Raw genomic sequence first — 27,762 nt, 5'->3', positions numbered from 1 at the left:
TGCGATCAGTTTTTTTTTTTTTACTAAACAAGATTATTATTGCTTGATTTTAGTTAAAAATGGTCCACAAGTGAAGGAATTATTGACTCTTATGGGATAATATTTTGTATGAAACTCGACTTGCAACCAAAGTGTAAGAATAATAATTCAGTCAGGAAATACCTGTATGTATATGGAATCAATCGTATGATGTTATTTTACGTATTCTAATAACCATTTTATGTAATTTCTTAATTAATGTTTGACATTTAGAGTCCTAACCTAAAATATGTTTATACTTCAAAATATCACCATCTCAATTATTCCCCGCCAGTCTTTATATCTTGCTTTCTCTCCCAAACCCAAACAAAAACCAAAATGCTTAATACATATTTCCCTTTTCAAGCAAGAATTAGGAAACAATAATATCACACAGAAGAAATATTATTTTTTTTATAAACAGAAACAGCAAAATATGAGTTCAAATAAATAAAATTGCATGCATTTGATAAAATACACATAGCAGTGGTTTTCAAACTTCTTCATTTCACGGTGCCTTTATTGTATAAAGACGCTTTCACTGCACCCTAAAAAAATATGTTGTGAGCTGCAAATAGATGTTTTCTTCAGATTCAAAACCTTTTTTTTAGCTTAGTTGTGAATCGAAAGTGTCCCTGTCAAAATCAGACATTTCAGGTTTTTTCTCCATGTTAATCCATACACAGTACATTTTTGTTTTTCAAAATTTCAACAAAAATAATGTACGAATTTCAGAATAAAGGACACAAGGAGGGTTTTAAAAAAAAAAAAAAACTAAAGTACATAGCACTAACATAAACGAAGAATGGTCACTGCAGTTTATATTTTATTACTTGATGAAAATAACCACCAAAGTAAAAATCTATCATGGTGGTTACGTATTAAAGACAGCTTGAGAACACTGACCCTACGTGAAATCCAAATATTAAAATGAAATCAGTACCTACATAATAAACACAGTTAACCTGTATTCAAAGTAGGTAGATAAGTTTTTTTTTGTTTTTAAGGAAAAAATTCAATTTGGTTTAAATATACCTTTACAATCTATCAATTATCTAAAACCTCTCGATTTCCTAATCAAATCAACTTTTTATAATTATAAAATGCTAACCAATACAATTATTTTGTACTATAGTTGTAGCACTAGTACCAATGTGACAAAGTTGGGTACTCTTTTTCATATTATGTAACAGTATACAAATAGGAGAAGCTTCTGACCTTAATATAATTTTGAAGTATTGAAATTAAAATACCATACAAATGATTAAATAATAAGATATGGATTATATTATTACGATAACTAATTTTCAAACATTTAATATAGTATGTATGATAAACTAAACTGAGTGTAGATATTATAATATTGCATTTTAATTTAAGGCAAAACATTTGGATAATTTGTATTTTCGTTGCAAAAAGATTATAAAAGTATAAAGTTTTCAACGTTATTCTTTACGCTTCTTTAGACTCCAGAGAGGATCCAAATAGCTGAGGGGATCTTTCATATCGCCGCTCTTGAGTCCGGCTGCCTGCTTCATCTCTTCAAAGCTCTCCTTGCTGAATTTAGCCAACCCGTCGACGGACTGCTTACCAAAGTTGATGTTAGGATTCTGCGGGATGTGAGAGGGCGCCACACTCGCCCCGCTGGGCATAGATACCGCCTCGCCATTAAACATCACAGTACCTATTACCATTCATAAAATTAGACCCATACATATTATTAAATCAATGTGTCATAAAAACAATTTCAATTGAATAAGTTTCCATATTTGCCTGTCAATCAATATTTTTTTTTAATTCAGTAGTCGATATGTGGGCAATATTGACAACATCTCCCATTAAGTTATTGTATTTGCTGGATATGGCTTCAGTTATGTTATATTCATATGTGGTTATTTGGTTCAAGTGTAATCGAGTTTACTAATCAAGTTTTAGCTTACCGGAACATAGAACTCCTTGTACAAAGAACAATACTGTTCTATAAATATCCACGAGATACTTTGTGTCTTCGAGGACGTTCGTACGAGTTCCGCAAAGATAGAGGAAACCGGAATCAATCATATCTGAAATATAACATTCCATATTATTCCACCTTATTCCTAAAATGTCTGTTTCTGAAGTTGTGGCGAAAATGTGTTTTTTTTCAAGGTGTGTTTGATCCAGTACAGATGACCCAGAAAATGGCTAACAAAACTAACACAAACATCAGTTAAATATAGTCTTCTCTCTGTGGGGACCCATATGCTCTGCTTAGGAGCAAATATGATAATTTACATTTTTTATATCACAAGTAAATTTACGCTTATTATTGGCGCGCAAATTGCTCGAGAGTTATTTGTTACATCTGTAAATTTTTTCATTGACATTTCGGGCTCATTATAGAGACAATTCTCAAGATATTTACCACATTAAATCTTGAGAATGGACTCGGCAACGATCATGAAATGAAGAGAAAGGAAATATAGATAGACAGTGAGAGCCCAAAAACAAGATACAATTACACAAAAGTAACTAACTACACAACCACATCATTAAATTTAATGTAAATAAATATCAATATGCTTACCTCGCAAATCGGTGAAACCTGCTCTGACTTGGCACATGACCATGGTAAGGATGACGATAAGCGCACTGCGCCCGGCTCCTGTTCCGCAGTGCACCACAGTTTTAGGCAATACCTCATCCTGATTTATATTTTCATCTTTCGTAGTTAGTACTTTGTCAACCAACAATACGAGAGGTGCGCTGACAACTCTAGAAATATACATAATCAAAAAAATTAAATTAACATCTTGGGATAAAATTAATGACATCTCTGTAAGGGTACACACATACTGGCTGCCAACGCTTATGTTGACAACGGCAACAAGTGAGAATAAATATTGCCTTACTTAAAAAGGGAGTATGTTTATTATGAAATATGTGACTGAAATTGCATCACTCACCTGGCAGGGAAAACATTTATTTGATAATGTGTTATTTTATGAAAGAGATTTTTGCATTGGATGGTCATCTGGCGCTCCGTCCAGTTTACGTTGCAGTTGATTTCGTCCAGGGTGATGCTGAGGTCTGAAGAAATTTCTTGCTTCTGATTTTTCGCAGTGGGCCCGTAAAATTTGCCTTGCAACTGAAAGAGATTGATCTTTATCAATCACTATAGTCAAATAGTATACATAAAATTATAATATATTATCGACATATCTTTTCTACTTTTTACACAATATATTTTTTCATATTTCATAATATTATCTCAAATACAATGCAATACAGTTGAACTCGGTTATTACGATCACGGACATAGCAAGATCTCGGATGTAATGAGGAAATATTCGTTGACATTTTAGTTTATGATTTTCTCCATATACTTATTCACTTTTATAACGAGCTACTTATCGGATATACCGAGCAAAAATATCGTCAAAAATTTTCTTGAAACTGTTAATGTGTCGATTGTTTAAAAACATATTCGACCCTTAGCAATAAAATCCGACCGTAGATCGATGTCGCCGGGATCGGATTACGTTTATGACACTAACTAAGTGTCTAAGTACCTAATTGGTGTTTTTACCGACAACATTGAAAAAGTATCCTCGCATATGGTTGAAATTGCATGTAAAAAATCAAAGCTGAAGTCAGTAGGTACCTCCCAGCGCTGGCGGCTCAGCACTTCATTACAATAAACAACTTCTTTTGTAGTTTATGAATGCCATGCTTGTTGCTTAAATAGAACGTGGCACGAAAAATGTTATATAACGAGTAATGCTTATAACGAGCAAATTCAGTCGGTCCCATCTTTCTCGTAATAACCAAGTTCGACAGTATATAAACGTCTGACCGAATATGTTTATACCAGAACAAAAATCATAATGTCATTGTCAAACGATCATGATTCAAGCATGTCCGAATGAAATATTTTCTTTACAATTTTTTTTAAACAAATATTTATTTTATTTAAATTTTCTTTTCAATCCTCGTCCACAATATATAAGTTACGTTATATTCAGGCCAATACATATGTACATACCTCAATTTCTGTAAGCAAACACACGATTACTGCTACTTTTTGATAAAGAATCATATGCCAGAAGTCACTGTAGTTGTCTTCTGATGGCAGATCAGACACTATCATCGGGACACACCATGATGATATTTGCTGCAAAATTAATTAGGGCAGCACTGAATAAAATAATACACTATATACATGAATAAAATTATGTTTCGTTGGTAGAATAATACTGTATTGTTACATGGTGATTTTTATGGTTCAACTGTATATCACTGTCATTCAGACAGTTGATAAGAACCATATTTTAACAAAGTTGATCAACTTGTAAGTGGAATTGAAGGTTGATGTCTTTTCTACCTTTATGGATTCAACAGTGAATCATCATTTGAGTCTAGCCTGGAGTAACCTAACCGATAAGAACTTGGATCAGCACGTCAAACTTGTTGATTTCACTTGACACCATCTTGATTACAACTATCGGTTCAACTTACGTATGAACATGCTTTTCGATTTCTTGTTCAACATTCAATAGACAGTTGAACGACAAAAATCCCCACTTGTGAATCCAGTATAAAACTAACAATTATTCTCAATTTAATGACTGATGGTTGAATTTATAAAAATACCTTGACATGAGAAGCATTCACGTATCCTTCATGAGAGTCCGTTTTGAGTATGACTCTGGAATCATCGTAAGGAATCACATCAGGTGAAGCATTTTTGGCAGCATTATTCTTCGCTTCAACACTCGTCTTACACAGATTGTCTTTCGCCTAAAATAGAGATGATAATAAAACATTTTTTAACCTGGCACTCGCGGGCTATTGTACGAGGGTGGGTCAATAATTCCTTAGAAAAAAGCATTAAAACAGTTTTTATTTTTGTATTTTTTTTTTATTTCTCAACATAATCTCTTTGGAGCTCAATACACTTGGTTAGACGTTTCTCAATTTTTTTTAAACCGTCAGAAAAATAAGTTTTCGGAAGGTCCTCAAAATAAGCATTTGTCCGATCGATGACTTCTTCATTTGAAAAAAAACGTTGTCCACTTAGCCATTTTTTTAAGTTTGGGAAAAGGAAAACGTCACTGAGGGCTAAATCTGGCGAATACGGTGGGTGGTCGACCAATTCGAACTTCAATTCTTCAATTTTAGCCATTGATCGTAAACATGTGTGAACACGGGTATTGTCCTGATGAAAGAGGATTTTTTTCCAGTTTAAATGAGGCCATTTTTCTTCAATTTCGTTTTTTAGCTGGTCCAATAAAGATGCATAATAATCCCCTGTTATTGTTTTTCCTTTTTCCAAATAGTCAACGAAAATAATTTCACGTGCATCCCAAAATACAGTAGCCATAACCTTACCAGCTGATTTTACGGTTTTCGCCTTCTTTGGACATGGTTTGTCTTCGCAATCCACTGCTTTGACTGTTCTTTCGTCTCGGGAGTATAGTGGTGTATCCATGTTTCATCTACAGTCACAATGCGACGAAAAAATTCATCCGGATTGCGTTGCATGAGCGACAACAGGGCTTTAGAGGCCACCACCCTATTGCGTTTATTGTCGACTGTGAGCAAACGCGGCACCCATCTTGCAGAAATATTTTTCATGCCCAATTTGTCATGTAAAATAGAAATGACGCTACCTTTTGAGATCCCTGTAACCTCAATTATTTCACTCAACTTTAATCTTCGGTCACTTAATACCATATCGTGGATTTTATTGATCATTTCTGGTGTAGTCACCTCTACAGGACGTCCTGAGCGTGATTTATCCTTTGTTGATGTACGACCACGTTTAAATTCATTCAACCAGTTATAAATAGTTGCAAGTGAAGGAGCAGATATGCCGTGAACTAAATCCAACTCATTTTTTATTTCCTTTGCTGTTAACCCTTTTATATTAAAATGTTTAATAACAGCTCTAAACTAAATTTTCTCCATTTTCCATTTTTCTATTTTCCACAAGCAAATTTTTTTTTTAAATGTACGAAAAACACACAACAACCCGACCAATCTGATTGAAACTTCGCAGCATACTGAATCGGTAGTGCCGCTGCATGAAAACAAACCGCTTACAGTACTAGTCGCGCCACTTGTCGGCTTTTCTAAGGACTTATTGACCCACCCTCGTAGTATGACGAATTCACTCTCCGCGGTGATGGTTTTTGTTTAATTTAACTTCTGTGTTTCATAATAAAAATGGTAATAAAAAATGAGTTTTATGGCTCTTTAGGCGCCTAGACATGTTCAGATTATTTTACAACATTAAAAAACCGTAATAAATCAGTCATAATGTCAAAAATATCCGAAGAAATTAATTCTATACAAAGACTCACCATTTAGAAGATTTCCGCCATTTTGTTTTATGTATATGGAGCACTGCAAGGCTTGTATTTTGTTATTCGTCACGCTCGTGCTTGACGCGAGTATAGAAACACTTCACAAATGGTAATAAAATCACACATAATGTTTTTTCCCTGAGTAGGGTCGTAAATATAGCACAATAATTTTAGACTAAACAAACTTTTAGGCAGACACTTAAACAGCTATTAAATATTATTACTGAGTTACATATTTATTTTTACTTTTCACATTTAAAATTGTTTTGAAGAGTGGTAGATTTTATAACACGGACTGAGACATAAAGCCACATTGCAAATACAACACATATATCTAGATAGAGATGTTTTTTTTTTATTAATTTTTGAATTTCCGCACACATGACAGCGTCTTCTGGGCTTTTTATTATTTGCCGTGGGCGGAATGTGTTCCGGCAAATGATCTGTTAAAGTTCTAGGTAACAACCTCAATGGATTTTCACTAGTCGATGGTCTGGGTTGTGGAGTTTTCGTGATTTTCACAGCGTACTTAGCAACTAATTGTTTTATCACGACTAACTGAAATTCTCCTAAAGTTTTTTTACTACCAGTAACAGATTTATACATATAGAATGAATTTAATAAATAGAGGTCAATCATGTGAAATGCTACTTTTTTGTACCATTTCACAGATTTCCTCATGCACGACAAGCTGCTGAGCATCATGTCGGCCTTTTCGACAGTCCCCATATTTTTATTATACTCTAAGATGCACTTTGGCTTCATAATGGGTTCTCCGGTTCTAAAATTAGTTTTACCGGTTGGACCGAAGGAGTCATCGTGCATGGTTGTAAGCATGTGGACATCTCTTCTGTCACACCATTTGAGAGCCAACAGTGGGCTTTTTGACTTTGCCTCTGTCTCCCCCTTTTTCAGCTTTTTGAAGCATGGCATTTCTTTGCGATTCTTACGTACAGTCCCACAAGCATTGGTTTTATTTTCATGGAGGTGTTTGAATAACTGTGGACCGGTGTACCAGTTATCGCACCACAACGAATGCCCTTTGCCCAGATACTCGGTCAGCAGCGTTGTCACAACAGCTCCGGAAATTCCAAAGTTTTGGCTATCCACTATGTCTGTCCCGTCACCACAATAAATAATAAAATCTAAAATATAACCCGTCATAACGTCACACAGCACGAACATTTTGATACCGAAACGATGACGCTTCGATGGAATAAATTGTTTAAAAATAAGTCTCCCTTTAAAAACAATAATGCTCTCATCGATACAGAGATTTTGATGCGGAATCATCGTGTCTTTGAAAATTTTGCGTGTATGCTCTAAAAGTAACCTAATTTTATTTAGTCTATCTGAGGTAACACTTGTTGGATCGGAAAAATGGAGCATTTGGAGCAATAACTCATATCGGTCTCTAGGCATTGTCTGACCGAAAATGGGTGCACTTAAAAAACAATCCGTACTCCAGTGTTCTTCTAGTGACAAATGTTTGTTTCGTGTCATGAGCATTGACACCGCAAAAAATGCATATAATTCTGATACAGTTGTATCGATCCAATTATGAGAACGTGATTTTGGTCCAAGTTCTTGAGTATTATATTGATAGTGAAAAAAAATGTTTGTTTGTTGGACTACCTTCAACATTATATCACGGTTTAAAAAATGTTCAAAAAAAAGACACTCAGGCGAAGTCTCAGTCAAATCGCTGTTTGCTATGCCGGATTGAAAATCATCAAACTCATACACGATCGGGACATGGGGTCCGGATGTCCATGTTCTCAAGTGTTCAATTGGCTCTTCTGATATATCTACATCACTGAGGTCAGATGGTTCCAATTCTTCTTCAGACATTTCGTAATCGGAGTCCAATTCCTCACTTAAACCAGCCATATTGAAGTTTGAAAAAAGTTTTCAACCAAACACTCACACGATAACAAAGGTAAAATAGTCCAAAAAAATATAGTCAAAACACCTTATAACAGTTTAATACACATGAATGGAATAGTTAAAAACACATAAACAATAACACAGACAAAATATTTATAAATATTATAATAGTATTCACACAATACAATAGATCGCGTAAAATACGTAATATTTTGTACGGAAAAACGACAAGAGCGATTCCTTGCACAGTCCTCTCACAACAGTGATATTACGCATACTGCGCAAACGCAGTAAAGTGGCGCGATGTTTCAAGCCAAAATTAAATGAGCGTAGATTGACGGCCTGTCGAAGGCATGTCAAACATCGAAGTTTTAGTATTGTAACATAATTTATTTGACAATATTATATATATGTCACCGTTGGTAATGAAATAAGGCAAATTATGGTAGAGATTTCAAAATCATGCGTCATGTATATTCTACATAATCGACCGGCGCATTTTTGCGTACAACATTGGCGACAGAAGCGCTGTAGCCCCGTAGTTTTGCGCAATTTCGCGTACTACTTTCGTGACAGAAGCGGGCGCCGGGTTAAATAATACTTTGAAGGTGCAATACAGAATGGATCTGGATGTATAATGAAAAAAGATAGCATTTATAAAAAAATTATATTAAAATGGCAGCCTGTGGTCGATGTTTTGTTTTAATACAAAGAGATCTTATCGAAGGCTTGTAACACTAATGCAAAGCTATCTATCTCTCAGTGCAACTTCGGCAAATAAATCTAAAGGTACAATTGTGAATAATAATGACTTAAGGCTATTTTAATCATTAGCATTAGTAACTTATTTTTTAGCTTTCATATTATATAATATCGACTGCCTCATGTAATAACACACCAATTCGAAATAGTGTGTTTTATGTTTTTTGAGCTATTGTTGCATAGAAAAAAATACCACACCAGCCAATTTTTTTTTGGATTTTTTTCTCGAAAAACACCCAAAATACTGTTTAAAATAATACTCGTAAGTAGAGTTATGATTATATAACATTTTTTGTAAAATCTTAAATTACATGGAATAATAATCCACTTGTAGTTGGTGTGTTATTACTCGGAAAAAATATACATGCTCCCTACACAAATCATTTTAGTGTATCATTTAACTATGTTTTCACCGTGGAATATGACACTAATTCAACTTTCACCTTCAAATCTCGCCTTTATCAACATATAACAACACTGTATTGAAAAATCATTATCCTTTGTAATGAATCGCACCTACTTTCATTATCACAAATTGCTTTTGTGACAGTAAAAATGTATTATTTTTGTTATGACAAATGACTAATTTTAATATTATAATTAATACTATCGGCCTATGGTGGGTACTATTGGAATTTGAATTTAAATTCTAATGGATTTAAGTTATGAACTATTCCATTTAATTAATATGTCCCCAACTAGATCTCGGCGAATATTACAATAAGCTCAAGAGACTAATAAAATAAAGGATGGAAACAATAAAAAAATAAATCTCCTCCTTCAGACAACACATTTTTAGGTTATAATTATAAATGATTCAACCTTAAATATTCTGTCTGTACCTACTATTGGCTCCTACAGGATTTTCAATGTTTATAATATTCTGTATTTCGTAATATAAACTATAACTTCTCTCTTCCTATCATTAGTAAGCATCATATAAATGCATATTTGCACCATTAGTTTCCAATTTACAACCTAAAATAATTATTCTTCTTGTATTGATTCCATGACGACTTGTGATAAGTAAATAAGGTAATACTTGCCTATTTTTGCATATGTGTTGACCTTTTTACTATACTTTTATGATAAATTAGGTAGTAAAAAAGTCTAAAAGGTTAATTGCATGTTTGGGTGAAAATTGGATAGTCCACGATGATAAACAGGTTGATTTTATCCCCATCTGAAGACTCCGAATAGTCCTAGTGACCCTGGATTGTCGGGTTTTAGTTGTTCTTCCAGTGTGCCATATATGACGCAAAAATTTGGAGGAGATTTGGGAATGATTGATGATTTGATCGAAGAAATTACAAAATCTCCAGCAGATCTTACACAGAATGAAATATATCGCTCTATTTCAGAGCATAATAAATAACAGTATACTTCTGTCAGTACTTTGCCACCTTTAAACATAAATGCACTTGTAGACATCACGTCATCAGACATGACGTTGTCCCTACTTAGTGCATCTGTTCAAATTATTTCCACTATAAATTGATACACCTGAATCGAGAAAAAGAAGAGAGCTGTAATGTAAGACTTGTGTAAAAGGAAGAAAGCCAAAAAAGCATTCAATGCAGGTGAAGAATATGTGAATGAATATAAGAATATTTGAATACCATGGAAGCACTGTGTAAAAATTCTTGCCAATTCAAATAAGTGCCCAAAAAATGATTGAATCCGAACGTCAAGTTAGTTTTGATTCATTTTGTATTATTGGCAATCATGAGAAACAATGGGATTACATCTTACGATATGACAAGTCAGTGCAAAAGAAAACCCAAAAACTACCAGCTTCTTTAAGACGTTTAAAAGCACTTATTTATGGTTTGTCATGCAATAACGAAATAATAAAAGTATGTAAAACTATGTTTTTACAAACACTTTCAATTTCAAATATGTGGGTGGTGAGTGCTTTTAAAAAAAATGAAGAGTCAGAATTGCTATTGTATAGTCAAGGCAGACACAACAACCGTTCTCATGCTCATGAAGCAAAAATAGTGTAATTGAACATGTTAATAATATATTTTATAAGAAAAGAATCCCACTATGTTAGAAAAAATAGCCAAAAAGAATATTTAGACGAGAATTTGAATATGGTGAAAATGTTTCCCCAATATAGCATATGGTTTGGATCAAAATAATATCAATTTCCAATTGCTACTGAACGCCAATATAAAGGCATATTTTTCTCGTATTTCTTCGTCTGAACAGGAACGGAAACAGTAATTGAGTAAATTAATATTTAATAAAAAATAAAGTGATTATCAGCAACATTTATTATTTACAGAACGTTCGAGAGAAATGAATCAGGGTGATATAAATCGTGCAAAAGAAAATCACATTACAGCTTTTACAGCATGTTTTGATTTACAAAAGTTTTAACTGTGTCACAAAGTGAAGTACGAGTCTTTCATTATAAGGGAAAATAATATGCCATCTATAATCTCACTGTTCATGATAGGATGGCTATTAATTGTTATCTTTGGCATCTACAAACAGCTAAGTGAGGTTCGATAGAAATAAGTAGCTGCATAGAAGTATAGAAGTCTTATAAGTACTATTTTTACATATTTTAAATCTAATTTTAAGAATACAGTTGTATATTAGTTGATAGTTTTCCTAAACTTAATTTAAAAAAGTTTAATTTACATAACGTTTATAATTATCCATGTAGGTACCTATTTACTTGACAATGTTGCAACGTAATTTACGTAAAATATATAGGTAACAAACTATCCTGTAATTTCTTAATTTATACTATCAATCATTATTATGTTGAGTGGAATATTCATTAAGGGGGGACATGCTCGTCGAAGGTCAAAATTGAGTTTTTATTGTATATTCAAACCATGATCCTGGACACTCCTTAAACGTTGTAGATGATCTATTTATATAATTTTGAAGCCTTATTATCTTTTATAGTTATTTTAAACATTTGATGACTGCATGAAGTATTTTTGTTACATAAAATAGTATTCTTTTAAACCTCTCGCTCTAATGTTTTAGAATATAGTCATATTTCGGTACATAACTGTGCAGTGGTGTTAAGATTTTTTACATTTATTAATTTTTAAAAGCATTTATAAAACCATTAGCATAATTTATTACGAGATAATTTTTGTAAAATATTCACGATAAAAAATTATATTGATAATCTCTGTGATCCCAAATTTGACAAGAATTAGGCATTTTATTATTCAAAAAATTGGCAAGATTAACACATTTCAAGATGATTCTAAAGATATTTATTATAAGCTATGTCTTTGACCATTCAAGTGTGATAAACATCTTATGAATAATGATTGCTTTATAATAATTATTGACCTAAGAATAAGGTAGTGTTTTTTTGAAATACGCCATTTCTTTTGTCATTCCCCAGTGGTTAAGCTACAACATACGGCCGTAGCGATAAATTGACAAACTATAATTAAAGTAGGAAGTAAAATGATATTGACGCGCGTGTTTGAACATGTACCGTTTAAAAAAAAATAAAAAAAAAATCGGTTAAGTACATGTTCAAACACGCGCGTTAACATAATTTTACTCCCTACTTTAATTATAGTTTGTCATTTTATGGCTACGGCCGTATGTTGTAGCTTAACCACTAGGGAATGACAAAAGAAATGGCGTATTTCAAAAAAACACTACCTTATTCTTAGGTCAATAATTATTATAAAGCAATCATTATTCATAAGATTTTTATCACACTTGAATGGTCAAAGACATAGCTTATAATAAATATCTTTAGATTCATCTTCAAATGTGTTAATCTTGCCGATTTTTTGAATAATAAAATGCCTAATTCTTGTCAAATTTGGGATCACAGAGATTATCAATATAATTTTTTATCGTGAATATTTTACAAAAATTATCTCGTAATAAATTATACTAATGGTTTTATAAATGCGTTTAAAAATTAATAAATGTAAAAAATCTTAACACCACTGCACAGTTCTGTACCGAAATATGACTATATTCTAAAACATTAGAGCGAGAGGTTTAAAAGAATACTATTTTATGTAACAAAAATACTTCATGCAGTCATCAAATGTTTAAAATAACTATAAAGGATAATAAGGCTTCAAAATTATATAAATAGATCATCTACAACGTTTAAGGAGTGTCCAGGATCATGGTTTGAAAATACAATAAAAACTCAATTTTGACCTTCGACGAGCATGTCCCCCCTTAAGTAACTTTTGCAATTATTTTACTATAATATTATGTTCTGTAAAACAATTTCCTGAAACTGACTGAATGGTTAAAATACAGTTTATTGCGATAAAATATTGTTTAATTAAAAAATGTCCTCATATTCCATCAGAATATCTAAACCTATTTTTGGTTTAATCAAATATCATCGAGAGAGAAAACACTAAGTGCACATAGTATGTCATTCCCCGTAAAATTAAAAACAAAAATCTCTCTAAGTCGAGATATTTAAGATTATCTTTCAGAATTAGCATGGAAAAAAACACAATCTCAAGTTACGTGGTACTTTTTTTATGAAAAAAAAAATAATTACGTGGAAAAACACATCAAGTATAGATATATACACCCTCTAAAAATATATAAACGGGAAAAATCACACCAAATCTAGATGTAATATTTTAGTTGTCAAACTTAACGTGGAAAAACACATTTAGGGTATTATTTCCCAAAATTATGTCTTGCAAAAGTTGATTGTATGCTTAAATGATACTCTATTTAAAGATATAAATTATAATTTAAATAATATTTGCACATAATAAACGGCTTTTGCTACACATTTTTTTGAATGGTTTTTTTGCTCTCCTGAAAAGTTGATAATTTAGAGTTAGTGTGTTATTCCATGAGGTAGTCGATATGTAGGGATAATTTTATTTTATTTAAAACAAAAATGCAAAATAATGGTTACAACTAAATACCTGAGCATCTTGTATCTTTTTCCACTTGGAGTCAAGCATGGTGATTCCGGAATGTGTTTTTTTGGTGAAACCGTCAACAAACAACTGCAAACTCTTCACTTCTTGGGTAAAATTATTGAGCAAACCAGGATCACCGAACAAATCTCTTTTTGGCGGTCTCTCGTAGGTTTCCCTGCCCGTGTCTGCTGAGCAAACATCTCCGAGGGGTCTATCCTCCACTGTGGTTTCATCGGGTAATGAAGGAACTTTCCGAATAACGAGTTCGGAGACGGGAGGGACCCGAATTTCTGGCATCAGAGGTTTTTGTTCGACAGAGAAATCTAAGCCGGATAGTAAATCTATGGCAGATACTTCTGTGGGCTGGACAACGATATCTTTAGGATCATCCACTTTAGGATCATTGGGAGTGTCAACAGATGGTGAAGATTTAAACTCAGGTTGGCCTGCAAACAGATAATCCTTAATATTTCCAGATAGTCAAAAATATGTGCTTAATAATTTTATCAAATATTATGGCAACCGGTGTCATGAATTTCAAGAATAGTATATTTTCATATGATATAAATTTTCAATACCTTTACTTGAGCTAGTGGTAACAGTTTTGGTGTCATTGGAAGTCATATAAACTGGAGAAGATTGATTATTGGCTGCATGATAAGTTGCCTGATCGACTTGCTGGTCGACAGGAGTAGTGGCTTCATTCTGCTGACCATAATGCGGCATGGGATAGTAATAAGCCGCCGTGTCGGTCGCTCCCGAACTTGGAACTTGGTCATTTTCACCGACAGTGCCAGAATTTGTCTGAACAGTTCCATACGAGCCCGCACTCGTGTACAGGTTTGTTTGGGGCGATCCGTCCTCGGCTTTGTAACTCGCATACTGCTCCGGCTGAGCTGCGCCACTGTTGCAATTCTGATAACCGTAGTTATAATCATATGTGCCCGTTTTGTTGTTTAAACTGTAGCCAGGGTGATTTGGGTATGAATTATTTTGGGATGAGTCCACTGCAGGTTGAGTAGGAACGGCAGAGGAATAATTGGCGGGGTTATATTGTTGCGGCGGCATATTATTTCCTTCGGTGGAGGGCATCGAAACAGACTGCGGAACTTCGGTGTTGTATGCAGGGTCGGCGGAATATTGAGGATTATAGTAACGAGAGTCTGTAGAATCGTTTGCAGCATGCGACTCGATGAAATGACGTTGCACGTGTGACTGGATCGGCTGGACATCGGACAGTCGCCTGTCCGCATTTGCATTACCGTCATTGTAATTGTAGGAATAATTCGCAGCCCCCGTATCTGTGGGCTGATAATTGTTAGAATTGTTCGGAATGGCTGCAAAATTATTTGAAGGATACATTCCGTCAGTTGTATTACTGTAGGCATAACTATTGGCGTGAGAAGATATGGCATTTTCAGTATTTGCAGGATTAAAATGTGTCTGCCCCCCTGTGTGGGCTGCAATATGGGATTGCACAGGGATACTTTGAGGATTCGCATACGGATTGTAAACCGATTGAGAGTCACTATTCACAGACGGTGGGTTGTAAATTTGCATTCCAGAGTTTTGTTCCGGGGTAAAAGTAGGATTACCAGAAGACACAGTCGGCGCGACTGCATTCGGGTAGCCAGAAGTACCCGAAGACACAGTTGGCACAACTGCATTTGGGTAACCATAGGGCTCTGAATAATTTGAATAGACGGGAGCGGAGGAGAAATTTACCTGAGGAATGTTGCCAGCAGAATAAGTGTACTGTGCATTCAGAGGGACTGGCGAAGATGAATTCTGATTGGCATATGCTAAATGAGAACCGTCAGCCTGCTGACCTGAGCTAGAGAATTCTGTAGTACTTTGAGGGTAAGTTTGACTGTTTGGGCCATAACCCAAACTCGCATCGGAGGCTTGGAAAGAGGGTGGAACAGTCGAAACAGCAGGAGCATACATATTAGGCTGATTTGGTGTAGAATAATTGATGTTCATGTTTTGCATCTGATTCGGGAGGTCGCTACCATATGTGGCAGCATCTTTGCTCTCGACAACTGGGGCTGGAGAATACGTAGGGGGAGCATATCCGGGATAACATTGAGTCGTCGGATTGCCGTAACTGATGTTCGGGTCTGGTTGGACGGGTGCACCATATGAAACAGGGGGAGTCTGGTATGCGCCGCTGACAGCAGGCGAATAACTGGGAGGAGCGGATTGATTGTACTGTGGAGGTACCATTTGTCCTTGAAGGTAAGGTGCACCGACACCTTGGAAAGTGTTCGGCTTCATGTCACCATTATCTGATTGGTTTATCTTATATTTCCCGTCTGAATTGACACTCTCCATAGGCGAGGCAGCATCGTAAGTTTGATAATATTGATACGAAACATTCTGAGGAGTGGGGTAGTCATTTTTGAGGTTAGGATTCTCATAGGGTGCATAGGAGTACGGCGGAGGACGTTCGGAGTACGGTTGGGCACTGTATTGTCCGGTGGGCTGCTGCGCATACTGATACGATTTGTATCCATCGTGAACTACTCCGTAAGCTTGCCGGTCGTCTGAATATTTCGGAGGAAGAGAATCGCTCCCTGAAATGAAAAATTATATTATCTGTGGCATTCGTAAAGAAAAATTAAAAGTCAAGCTACCGGTGGGTATGTATGATTTTATATCAGTTCTTTACTGATATATTCTAAATATGATACAACATTTTGATCGCTTTGAGGATATTTTATAACAATTTTTTTATTAAATTATTATAGATTATAGTAAATGATTGTCTGCCATTTGCTCAACCTATTAGGACCATAAGCACCCACGGTGACCTAGCTGGTAGAGCAACTATTTTTGAAGCCGATGTCATTTTTAAAAAATATGTTTGATCCAGTAATTCCTCGTAAAAATAAGTCCATTAATATAACTTCCACTCCTAATTCACTATTTATTACACAATATAAAAAAATATTAAGAAGTGAATTAGCCAAACGCGGGATTCGATCCTGTGGTTTACAAACTTCAGAATCGGACAGTCCGGCATTCATCCATCACAGGTGATCAGACATTGATGTAAAAAATAAAATATTCATTTAAATACATATATCTCACTAAACCATCACAATTCGTGCTATAGATGCTTGTCTAGAGTGAGTTATCTCCGTGTCGCAGTGGCCAAAATGTTTACTTATTGTAGTACGGCCGCGCGGTTACGCGTAGGTCTGCAGCGTCGTGGGTCCTAGGTTCGAATCCTGGGTCTGGCAAGTTCACATATTGTTTTTCAATTTGTGAATGAGTCAGAAAATGGACACAATAGGTTGCGCAAGTGGCTGACAACCATTTCTCGTAAAAACTAAATCTGTTAATATAAACCTCTACTCTGTGGAGGCCCATATGATCTTATTAGATCGGACATGGTCAAAGAAAAAAAAGAAAGTCATTTTAAATTCAAACCACACCCGCAATAGCCCAAACAGATGCATGATTAAAGAAAGATGTATGTAATCACCTTCTGAGCCGACGGGGGCAGGCCGAATGTACGGGGGATACATTCGTCCACTATAAGGAGACGGATCCATACTACCAGGATCTGCAACTAAAGAAAAAGACATAAATTGAATACCACATCATGTTGTACAATATTTTAGCTGCGACAATGACTCATTACTAAGTGATTATTTAACGCTTACCTTAAAAAAACCAGTGGTAAATGATTATTAAACATTTTACATTTACCTCGACTTGTAATGGAATCATTTAATAATAAGAATATATAAATCACCAATTATTAGTGCTAGAAATATTATACACCGATGTTTGTTTGTATGCATATTAAAATTAGGCAGAGACATCTATCTAATTTAAATAAAATCTCTAGATTATTCCAGCCTACTCGACGTGTTCATAATGCAACAAGCCTAGTGATGAATTCATAACAAATTATGCTCGATATGTGGAAAAAACTAGGCGCTTAGTATGCAGCTAACTGCATAACCATAAAAACATGACTGTATGTTTGCAAAAAGAGATTTGTATGGATGGTCTTATTCTTCTGTCGTGAATGTTTAGTTTGAAACTCGGGTGTAATTACGATGAATTAGTATGAAAATCATTATTAAAATATACTATGTACATAATTTATTGCAGATATACAGATGTGAAAAAAGATCCATGTTCCTAAAGGCGCATTCAGCCATTCACTTTTTGTTTACACATGTCACTGAACATTAAATAGGTACTCAATTCTTTCCAAAATGGCATCAAGTGAAATAGCAGTGCAGGTTGGAATTCAAGCAATTTGTGATTATTTGTTATATGAATGCAGAAATTTCATTGAGAGAAAGAGGAATAGGAAAAAGAGGCGTTGGTGAATAAAACCATGGGTAATGCGACGTAATACCACGGGAGCATCAGTAGGACTGCTAACTGAGTGGGCTGCAGAAGGTCAAGATATGTACAAAAATCATCTGAGAATGTCAGAATCAAATATTATGTGGACTGCAGGAACATCTATTTAACCGGTTTGTTTTCAATTATTCAAAATGACAGTTTACATACCTATGTAAATATGATGACAAAACTCAGGGGCGCAGTGCGCATGCGCGGCACTTTTAGAATCATCCGCAGTGATCAAAAAATGACCTAAAAGTTGAACAAGTTGCACTCCTTTCACTTTTGATTCCGAATGATCACTTTCGATGATTCGTTGATGAATGTACGTTTACACGGGTCACTCCGGATGATTCCTCCGCGATGATTGTCAAAAGTGAGTCATGTAAACGGGACTTGAGTGGTTACTTATTAGTATGATATAATGCTGAAGATAAAAATCTAAATTTAACTAAGCCCTGTATGCAATGCTTATCTCTCTCAAACAGTCATTCTTCGCCATTATATTTTGGATATTTAATTGAAATAAGATGGGGTATGATAAGATTGAAATCACACCTGGGGCGGTGCCGGCGGATGTTCTATTCTTCATGTAGGGCAAAAAGTCTTTCAACTTTGGAGCACTGGACACTGAAGCTGGGGGCAAGGCTGGAGCAGACAATGGGTCAGGATGGCTGTCAGCCGCTGATTGACTATTCACTGAAACCAACACTTACACTTTAAACATATTCTATTAACGTCATAAATATGTAGGTATATAAACAGTAACGGTGAACTTTCTCCTAAATGATTTTGTGTAATTCTTGACGACAAGCTATCTCTTTAAGGCTAGGCAATACTACCAAAAAAGTTCACTCATGGCTGGCAGACAGCGATGGGAAACTTTAGTCTAGGCGCCAGATGCAGAGATGTTAAATTAGGTTAAAAACTTAAATTTAGGTAACCACCTACATCACAACTATTCATAGTCATATTTATGTACATACATAACTATCCTCATAATATGTTCCCATAACTTTGTGTTTCGTGACGTGTACTGCTACATTTTACAGCCATCAAAATAATTGTCCATCTGCTGTCGGCTATTAAGCAATAGAGATCAATAGATCCACTTCCAGTCCGTGTCAGACAACCCCCTTTTGATAGGAATCATCACTACAATCGAGGGTGTCCATTTATCACTCCTCAGGTCTACGTATGTGACTTACAGTCAAGTGATGAGCGAACTAAAACTGCGCTAATGACGTGCCAATCGAGATGGATAGCATGTGATTAGAGGCGACAAACATATCAATTTTTTTCTGGGTGTATCCTGGAGGTTTAAAGTAAAACAACTAAGATCTTCTACACAGCTACTTTGCGTTTAAACTCTTGAATAAAGGTTGGAAAATTAGCGAATTCGTTAAAATACATTTGCGCACACGACAGAACAGTTTTGCCAACGTCCATCTTCACACGGGACTAATCCACCAAGCTGATAAATCATTATTTTCGAAAAGTCTGCGACTACCCTGGGATTTGAAGCACACTTTACTGACAGGCTAATGAAAGAGAAAAAATGTACCATACAATGATGCCTATGATGATTATATGCAAGGGGACCGGTGGACTAAACATATAGTAAAGTGCAAATTTATTACCTCGGGGTGCAGTGGTCTTGACCAGATGCTGCGCTCTCTCCTCTTCCTGGACCTTGCAGGTGCTCTTCACTCGGGTCAGAAGCCTGGATACGCTTCCCGAAAGCTTCCGATAGAACTCAATCCCTTTCAGAGATTTGTTCAAGAGATCTTCGTATGTATCATACGATGTGATCAAAGCTAAAAACAAACAAAACGTGTGAGAATTGTTCTGTCACATATTCGATAATTACAGTTTTTCCTGTGTTGGATGTGGAATGAAATATTTACCTGTTAAGAAAACTTGTCGTTTTCTCAAGACGTCTGAAATGAGCTTTCTGGCAGTGGCGTACTTTGCGTAAGTGTCTGTAACGGCTTTTAGAATGTTTTCTTGAGCCACCATATTTTGTTCTAGCAGTTTGACCTGGAATGAAAAAGCAGTCACGATGATAAAAGATAAGTTGTTTGACATGTTATGTGTGCACTCGAAAATTGATCGATTCCAATAAACATCTGTCATCGCATGAAAATAATGATAAGTAACTGTGATTATATTGGTTGTAGTAGACAAAAAACATAATTTAAGAAAATATATATCAGACATTTTTACATTCATACATTTGCATCGCCCAAGAGTAATTAAATTGATAACATATAACAAATTGAACTATATGATGATAAAGATGTGCGCTTACATGTTTGCTGTGCTTCTCAATTTCCTGATTGAATATTTGATCCAAAGACTCGTTGGTCTTGGTGAGCAATTGGGAAGTGATGTCATCGGCATTGACGGCCTCGCGAAGCTGCATGAGAAGCATGTTCCTCTGAGTCTGCATTTCGTTCACCTTCGCCACCAGACTCCGCATCTCATTCATTGACGCCGTGTCCACGGTTCCTGATAACATCAAGGAATTGATTTAAGCTAATCAAACATGAGGAGACTACTTTATTATAACCGTAACCGTACCTTAGATAATTTTGTATATTTTGGCTCTTGCATTGGAAACATCAGATGTGTCGAAAAATATAGCAGAACAATCATTGGAAAGGGAGCAAAGACAAACTTGAACAAAATAAGGAAAAGTAGTGACCAAAGTTCACCTGGTCAAGATGGTCTATCACTGATTGTTGATATTTGGACCAAAAGGGAAAAAAGACATAAAATTGATTCCTCGGTTGATGGAAGTGGATGGAAAAGATTTTATGAACACCAAAGAGGACGAACATCTGCATTGTGGCAGAAAATATAAAAGTGAAAGATCGGCTCTCCAAAATATATCTTCAGAAAGTACTTCAGTTGTTTGGCCACATAGTTAGATGGGAAAAAAATAGTTTGAAAAGGCTTATGATGAAAAGAATCATGGAAGTTTGATGCAGAAGAGGTAGGTAAGCCACTCAATGGTGAATGTGTGAATGACGCTATGGGCATCTCGATACCTCCAGCTATTTAGTCAAGATACTCAACAGTGAGGGACAAAAAAATAACCATAACGGATGACAAGAGACAAAAAAGGTTCAGTGGTAAAAATAAACAGTTACTCATTACCTTTTATGGACTCCAATGACGGCACATGTGACTCTATTTCATCCAATGGCAGGGCCAAGACTCTGAGATTAGCTAGATGCAGAGTCATGGCTTTGTGTAGAGTTTGGTTGCTCTCATTGGCTATGTTATGAGCTTCGAGGTATTTGTTGGCCTCGCGCGATAGCTCCGTACTCACAATGGACGGCGGACGAGCGCCCATCACTTGCTGGAACTCTTTCTCGCTTGATTCCTCTTCCTGAAATAACGCATCAATCATGTACACCATATTTTTTTTACACAGCAATTTGATGTTACTGACAATGGAAAAATGGATTTTACGGCAATGCTGAGATGAGCGAGTCTCATATCTTCGCACTGATGTTTGTCTCATGAATGTCCCACTGTAGAATAGTCGGTAGACTCTGAAGCTGCGGGTGACGGTTCAAATACCACGTTTGACAAAAATTACATTGTTTTTCAATGCATGTTAGATTTAGCAATGACCTGATAAGTTTGGTATAATATGATTCATATTTATTTTCTTTGTTTATATGATGAATAATGAATAAACAATGAAGATTAAAGACATGCAATATAAAAGAATTATTATGCATTACCGTGATAATACCTCTGATGTCATTGAGCATAGTTTCCACGTTGGTGTGAATATCAGCCAAGCTGTTCATGGTTTCCACTAGATTTTGAATAGCGTCAGTTTTGACACTCAACGATGCGCACCTATCCACTAAATCCTGAGGCAACCTAAAGAGCAACAATCGTGTAAATCTCTTATCGCATTCCTTCAAAAATATTTAACAATATAATATGTATTAATCAAAAAAAAAAAGTGTAAGAAAAGGATTTAAAAGCATTACCGTTCCACTTGATTTAGAGCATCGAGTTGATCTAATTGCAAGGAGGACATGAAGTCGCCGAGCTGAGCGTCTTTCATTTCTACGGCGCTGCCCACCTTCCTTAATAGTTTGGCTTTCTCTTCCGAGTACATGGACGATGCTTCGTGTGCACCCATCGGAACGAGACGCCCAAAAATATCAGGACCCGAAACCTGCATAATAAAGTTATATAACAAAAAAAACATTATTTTTAACAATAGGTAGAATGGTGGGAGCTTTTGAATCCAACTGACATATTTTAACACATCTAAATGAATATTGTAATGTAGCCGCAGTGGTGGAATTTATATCTGGACTTACCCAGAGGTAAAAGTAGGTAAAGTGTTGTGACGAAACCAATATTTTGAGTAGAGGTGTAAAATAAAATCCCCCCATTGTTTTCTTTTATTTGAAAATGAATATTTCTAATTTTATAATAACATATTCTACTTCCAATAAATTTTTTTTTTGGAATACCTTTATCATGAGTAAATATTTATTCTTTCAGTGTAGGTAGGTACCTCCAATGCAAACTGGTTTTTAAAAATTGTGGGGTAATAAATCTCAGAGGACAATTTCTGTTATTTAACATATTAAATTGTGAACTATATTGGAATTGGAATTTAAATTCTATCGATTTAAGTATTGTACATTTGGGTCATTTTTGCAACCCGAGTTTTGCCTTTCGGCATCTTCAGGCACTATGGCAAATGCAGATTAACACAAAAATAGATTTTTCCTTCAAATGTGATAGGCTTTTCAGTTCAATCCCAATCCTAAAAATACTGAACACCAGCTTCCACTGGTTGATTTAACATTATTGGTTGATGTGCACTGATTGACAGAACAATTTTTTTTTTTTTTTAATATAATTAATTAATAATAATTGATTAATTAATAATTATCATCAACATCAATTAATTTTCAAATTTATTTTTTCTCACGGCGTTTTTACATATGCTCAGTCTTGGTCGGTATGAATCTAATTGAAAGCATCAAATTAAATTTTGATGGTACTGAAGTATTTAATTCCAAAAGCGGATCGAAATCAGTCAAGTGTGACAATTACAATATGTAAAATCCACGTACCTCTGGGTCGTTGACATTAAATGCAATTCCTTTAGCGAGGGATGCAGGCTTAGGTTCGGTCAATAGGTCATTTCCGGGCACTTCTTCGTGGTATATGAACTCGTTCTCATTCTTGGCAGCCTTCCGTTTGCCTTCCACAACGTCATTGGTGAAAGTGAGCGCCTCGTTGATAGCCTCTATTTGAGCCATTCCTTTGGAGAGCTTCTTGGCCTCCTGCAGTCTGTCGCAAGCCGCCTGGTAGAAGGCCACCCGCTCCCCCATCCTCTGCTGCTCCTCTGACTGCATGCCCTGGAAGAGGTACACTATGCACCCCATGTAAGCGGTCTTGAACGAGATGGACTTAGTCCATGAATTGCAGATCTTCACTCCGACCGTTTCATGAATGCTCTCCGAGCTCTGAGACATTACTATCGCTATCAGAGCACTCTTGTAATACTGCAGAACTTGCATACCGATGGCACCTGCAACAAAAAAAATTATACCATGTAACTCCGATCAACGCAAGAAGAGGGCCTCGAAACAACAATAATTTTACTAAGCAATTAATGAACCCACTGACAAATGATTTTTCAAACAAGAAATCAGTGAATGTTTTGTATTTTAAAAAGAATTTGTGTAGCCGACAAGAATAAAACCCTCAGGGGTAAAACAATATTATTTAATAAACATTAAAATGTAAATTTACTATTTGAGAAATGTTAAAATATGAAGAAAATCGTAAGTTAAAAACCAACACATTTGGTTAATTTAAAAAAAAACTTTCATGTTTTTACTACTAGGAAATTGTCATCTTCTCACACCGAAAAAAGATTTCCATCACACATATGATGATTATCTGAATTGTTAGGTAATCTAATCTGTGGACAATATTTTGCATCAAATGAGAGCTCATGATAAATCCATGGTTACCAGAGGTGGTGTTAATAAATACTATTAACACTATACGGTCCGTGAATTTTCGCGAAGAACCTACGCCAATATCCGGTATTTTTTAATGAAAATCAACAAATTTCGATCGCGAAGTTAAAAATGATATAACTTTTGAACCTATTAATATATTTCAATAAAATTTTCAGAAAATACTTAAAATATATCAATGCATCAAATTCTGTCATTTATTCAACACTTGTCAACCTCTGGCCCGCGTTCCATAAAGGTAAAGTATATAATTTGTAAATTTTCGTATATTATTTATTATATGTTATTAGATTAGTTCAATTTGTTAAATATAATGTAAAGGAAACAGCCTATTGATATGAAGCATCACAATATATTATTTTTTAATTAAAAAATATAATAAAATATTCAAATACAAAATGTTTTACACCGCTATAGAATACGTATCAATTCATTTTTAGCGCTAGCTACTCATATCTCTGATTATCAAATATAATAAAATAACAAAGACTTCACACAAACTTTGAAGTGTTTAAAAATAAATGCACATTCATTCCCGAACTAACACTTACTAGTGATTTATTGGTTTTATCGCCTAGCCGATAAAGGCAGTGCAGTGGCGTGCATATTTTCGAGTAAATTCAAATAAATAAAATGCACGCATATACATTCCCACCGCTTATTAAAATTTGGTATTATTGTAGGAATCGAGACAATCCAATAACAGTGCAGAGGCGTGCGTAAAAAATTCATATAACAAAATCAATGAGCAATAGGATTGTAAAACAAACATCTACATTCCACAAAAATATTTGAATCAACACTCAATCTTATGGATAATACCTTTAGATAACTGGCTTGGCACGAAATAATTATTATCACACTAAAGCTGAAATTATTTGAAATAGTTTATAAAACTATGAATGTAAAATAAACTAACAACTAATACACTTTTTTTTAAATTATACGAAGAAAACCAATTACCAATATGTAGATGTAGAGGTACTTTACACTCTTTGGACATGTAAATAGTTTCTTTTCGAAGTTTATGTGAGGAACACACTTTACACTTTCTTCTTAAACGTTTATTAGTTGCGGAAATCCCCGGAAATATTTGATTGTGATTGAAAATTACACTAAAATCTCCGATATCTTCAGTCACTGGGAATATCTGACATACAATCCGCATAGTTTTCCTCTGTTTAAAAACGAATGGTCCTCCATTTTAAAAAGTTTTTTTGGAGATAAAACTAATAAAAAATATATATCCTAGCTAAAATATACTTAGATTAATTATTTTTTCAATGAAATTAGTGCAATATAAATAATAATAGCTATTATTTATGCAGTTACACAAGCAATAATCTCCCGAAAAAAGCGAACGAAAATGACAACGCGATACAAGTTCACATTTATAACTGTTCTCATTTTCAAGTTAAGATTTCTATCATGGATGATGTTTCATGGGTAGTAAACCATTAAAGACAAATTATCAAATATGATGCAATTTCATAGCTAAAAATCGCGTTCATTTAAAAAAAAAGAATGCAGGTTCATAAATGGTAGACTACCACTGAAAAGGGTCGACAATTAAATTTCGAAGTTGAAGTCACGACACTGGAATATAACATTGAGTGTTTATTACCTTTTTTGTTTAAGTCTCGTGATTCACCCCGTCTAGAAATGGGCTTGTAACTAATAAAAAAAATGGTATAGGTACAAAAAAATACTGAATGGTATTACGTCCGCCATCTCTGTAAAAACCCCGAAATATTTTTTTTCCATCATGCTTTTACTTCTTGCACATGTCATTCAACCATCTGTCGATAGATCTTGCAACCAAATATTAAATTTCATATTTATTTTTCACAGTAAAGATATGCCTATGTGAGGACGCCACGTAGGCGTCACCGGATCGTAACGTTCGGCTTGCAAAGGACGCCAATGTGGCGTTACCGGACCGTAAAGTGTTAATTGAACTGGCGTTTATGTGGTAGAACTCCATTATAATGATTAATTAAGTCAGTATTTACTTGGTAGAATTCCATATTACTTACTATATACTTTAATATTGAGATTTTATGTGGTGCACCTATTCCGGTATTGTATTTAAAGTTTGATTTTCTAACTATATTTTTATGGTTGTTATTCCAATCATTTCAGTTGCCATTGGCCAATAATGAGGTTGATATAAAAGGAGTAGGAGTCTTACCGACGATGGCTGGTTTTCTGTTGTCCTGCATGCTCTTCTCCAAAATGCACTCCTGCGCCTGAGCAAGGCAGATGTCTTGGAAGAGTTTCATTATCTCAGGGCTGAGATCCACGCCTGTGGGCTGCGGATAGTGTTCTTTCAAATGCTGAAAGGCCCACACGGCGTTCTGGAAGTGGGTGCACGCAGCCTTCATGCTCTCCTGAGTGGCGCGAGACTCTGCCGCCCCCAATTTGCTGTGCAGTGCCCCGATGTTGTACAGCACGCATACCATCTCGAACCTGACATCTGCCAGCGTGCACACAATGTTGGCAAAGAGATCTCGCCTAAAATTAGATCCCTCATTATGTTTTTATAAGAAATTAAAAATACAAATGGTTGAAAGTGACATGAATCTAACATTAAAAACTGTCATACTTTGGAGGAAAAACATCATATTCATTAAAATAAAACAAAATAATATAGGTACCTACTTAATTCACATAACGTAATGTCGGAACCAGATTTTTTTCAAAATACTTTCTCTATGGTGTTTAGACTTACAGTGTATGTCCAATATACTATTACTATATTACTATATAGGTACTACATTTGGTATCTTCGATATTTCATAATCATTATTTTTAATATCTATTAGTATTTAATGATTGCAAGAAACATTCCCCTTCTGTTTGGTTGATATGACCGTTATCATGTTCATGTTTATATATTATTTACAGTTTACTTTACACTATACATACCAAGCGAATGGTATGGCTGCAGGTTGACCTTTAGACATTGGGAAGCGACTTTGAAGAGATCTCAGCTGACAAAAGTATCGTTTCAAAGCTGAACATCCTGTCAAATCGATTGCAGGTCTTACGGCGGCCGATCGGAGGCCCTCCAATTGATGAATCTCATTGTTATATGACTCAGGGTCTTCACGATAAAATTCAGCTATATACTGCAATATATACAGAACATCGTAACAAAGGCTTAATATTCATCCAATTATACAAAATAGTTAATCTCTTATTAAATGTCAAAATACCTGTTTCAATTTTGTTCCAAATGAAGCATTCTCACTGCTAACTTTAAGATCAAAGCTTATCATGGGCAGTCTAGGGACCGCTTCCATTTTGGTAGACTTTGTTTTACCGTCGATTATGAGTTAAAATCAAAATTAAATGAATTATTTAGTTGACACCATCACAAACAGGATAACTAAACAATGTCTTACTCTAGTTCTACATTTCAGCAGT

At 35.0% G+C, this 27,762-nt stretch overlaps 1 protein-coding gene across 1 annotated transcript; it reads right to left on the bottom strand.

Moving 5' to 3' along the window:
* Nucleotides 1-22: 22 nt before the first annotated feature.
* On the bottom strand, nt 23-27,762 carry mop (tyrosine-protein phosphatase non-receptor type protein myopic). Its single transcript, XM_085955712.1, has 20 exons — nt 27,552-27,762; nt 27,262-27,464; nt 26,525-26,847; nt 23,416-23,876; nt 22,309-22,499; nt 22,051-22,195; nt 21,455-21,689; nt 20,604-20,803; nt 20,200-20,332; nt 19,933-20,109; nt 18,851-18,991; nt 17,412-17,498; nt 14,500-16,497; nt 13,925-14,367; nt 4,651-4,797; nt 4,043-4,171; nt 2,964-3,145; nt 2,585-2,772; nt 1,959-2,081; nt 23-1,702 (listed from the first exon to the last, which is right to left on the bottom strand). Exons 1-20 carry the CDS (start codon nt 27,636-27,638, stop codon nt 1,464-1,466), a joined length of 5,832 nt encoding a protein of 1,943 aa, XP_085811838.1. The 5' UTR covers nt 27,639-27,762; the 3' UTR covers nt 23-1,463.

This window comes from Rhyacophila brunnea, unplaced genomic scaffold (assembly GCF_057557595.1).
Source record: "Rhyacophila brunnea isolate RB1 unplaced genomic scaffold, BYU_Rbru_1.0 scaffold_5, whole genome shotgun sequence".
Classification (NCBI taxonomy): domain Eukaryota; kingdom Metazoa; phylum Arthropoda; class Insecta; order Trichoptera; family Rhyacophilidae; genus Rhyacophila; species Rhyacophila brunnea.
The sequence above is the reverse complement of the archived record's forward strand: the minus strand, read 5'-3'. Positions and strand labels throughout refer to the sequence as shown.

Excerpts from the sequence above, each read along its gene's own strand:
- mop (XM_085955712.1), bottom strand. The coding sequence starts at position 27,638 with ATGGAAGCGGTCCCTAGACTGCCCATGATAAGCTTTGATCTTAAAGTT. Across the intron at positions 23,877-26,524 it reads CAGAAAACCAGCCATCGTCG|GTGCCATCGGTATGCAAGTT; the intron begins GTAAGACTCCTA and ends TTTTTGTTGCAG. Across the intron at positions 14,368-14,499 it reads TACCACTAGCTCAAGTAAAG|GCCAACCTGAGTTTAAATCT; the intron begins GTATTGAAAATT and ends ATCTGTTTGCAG.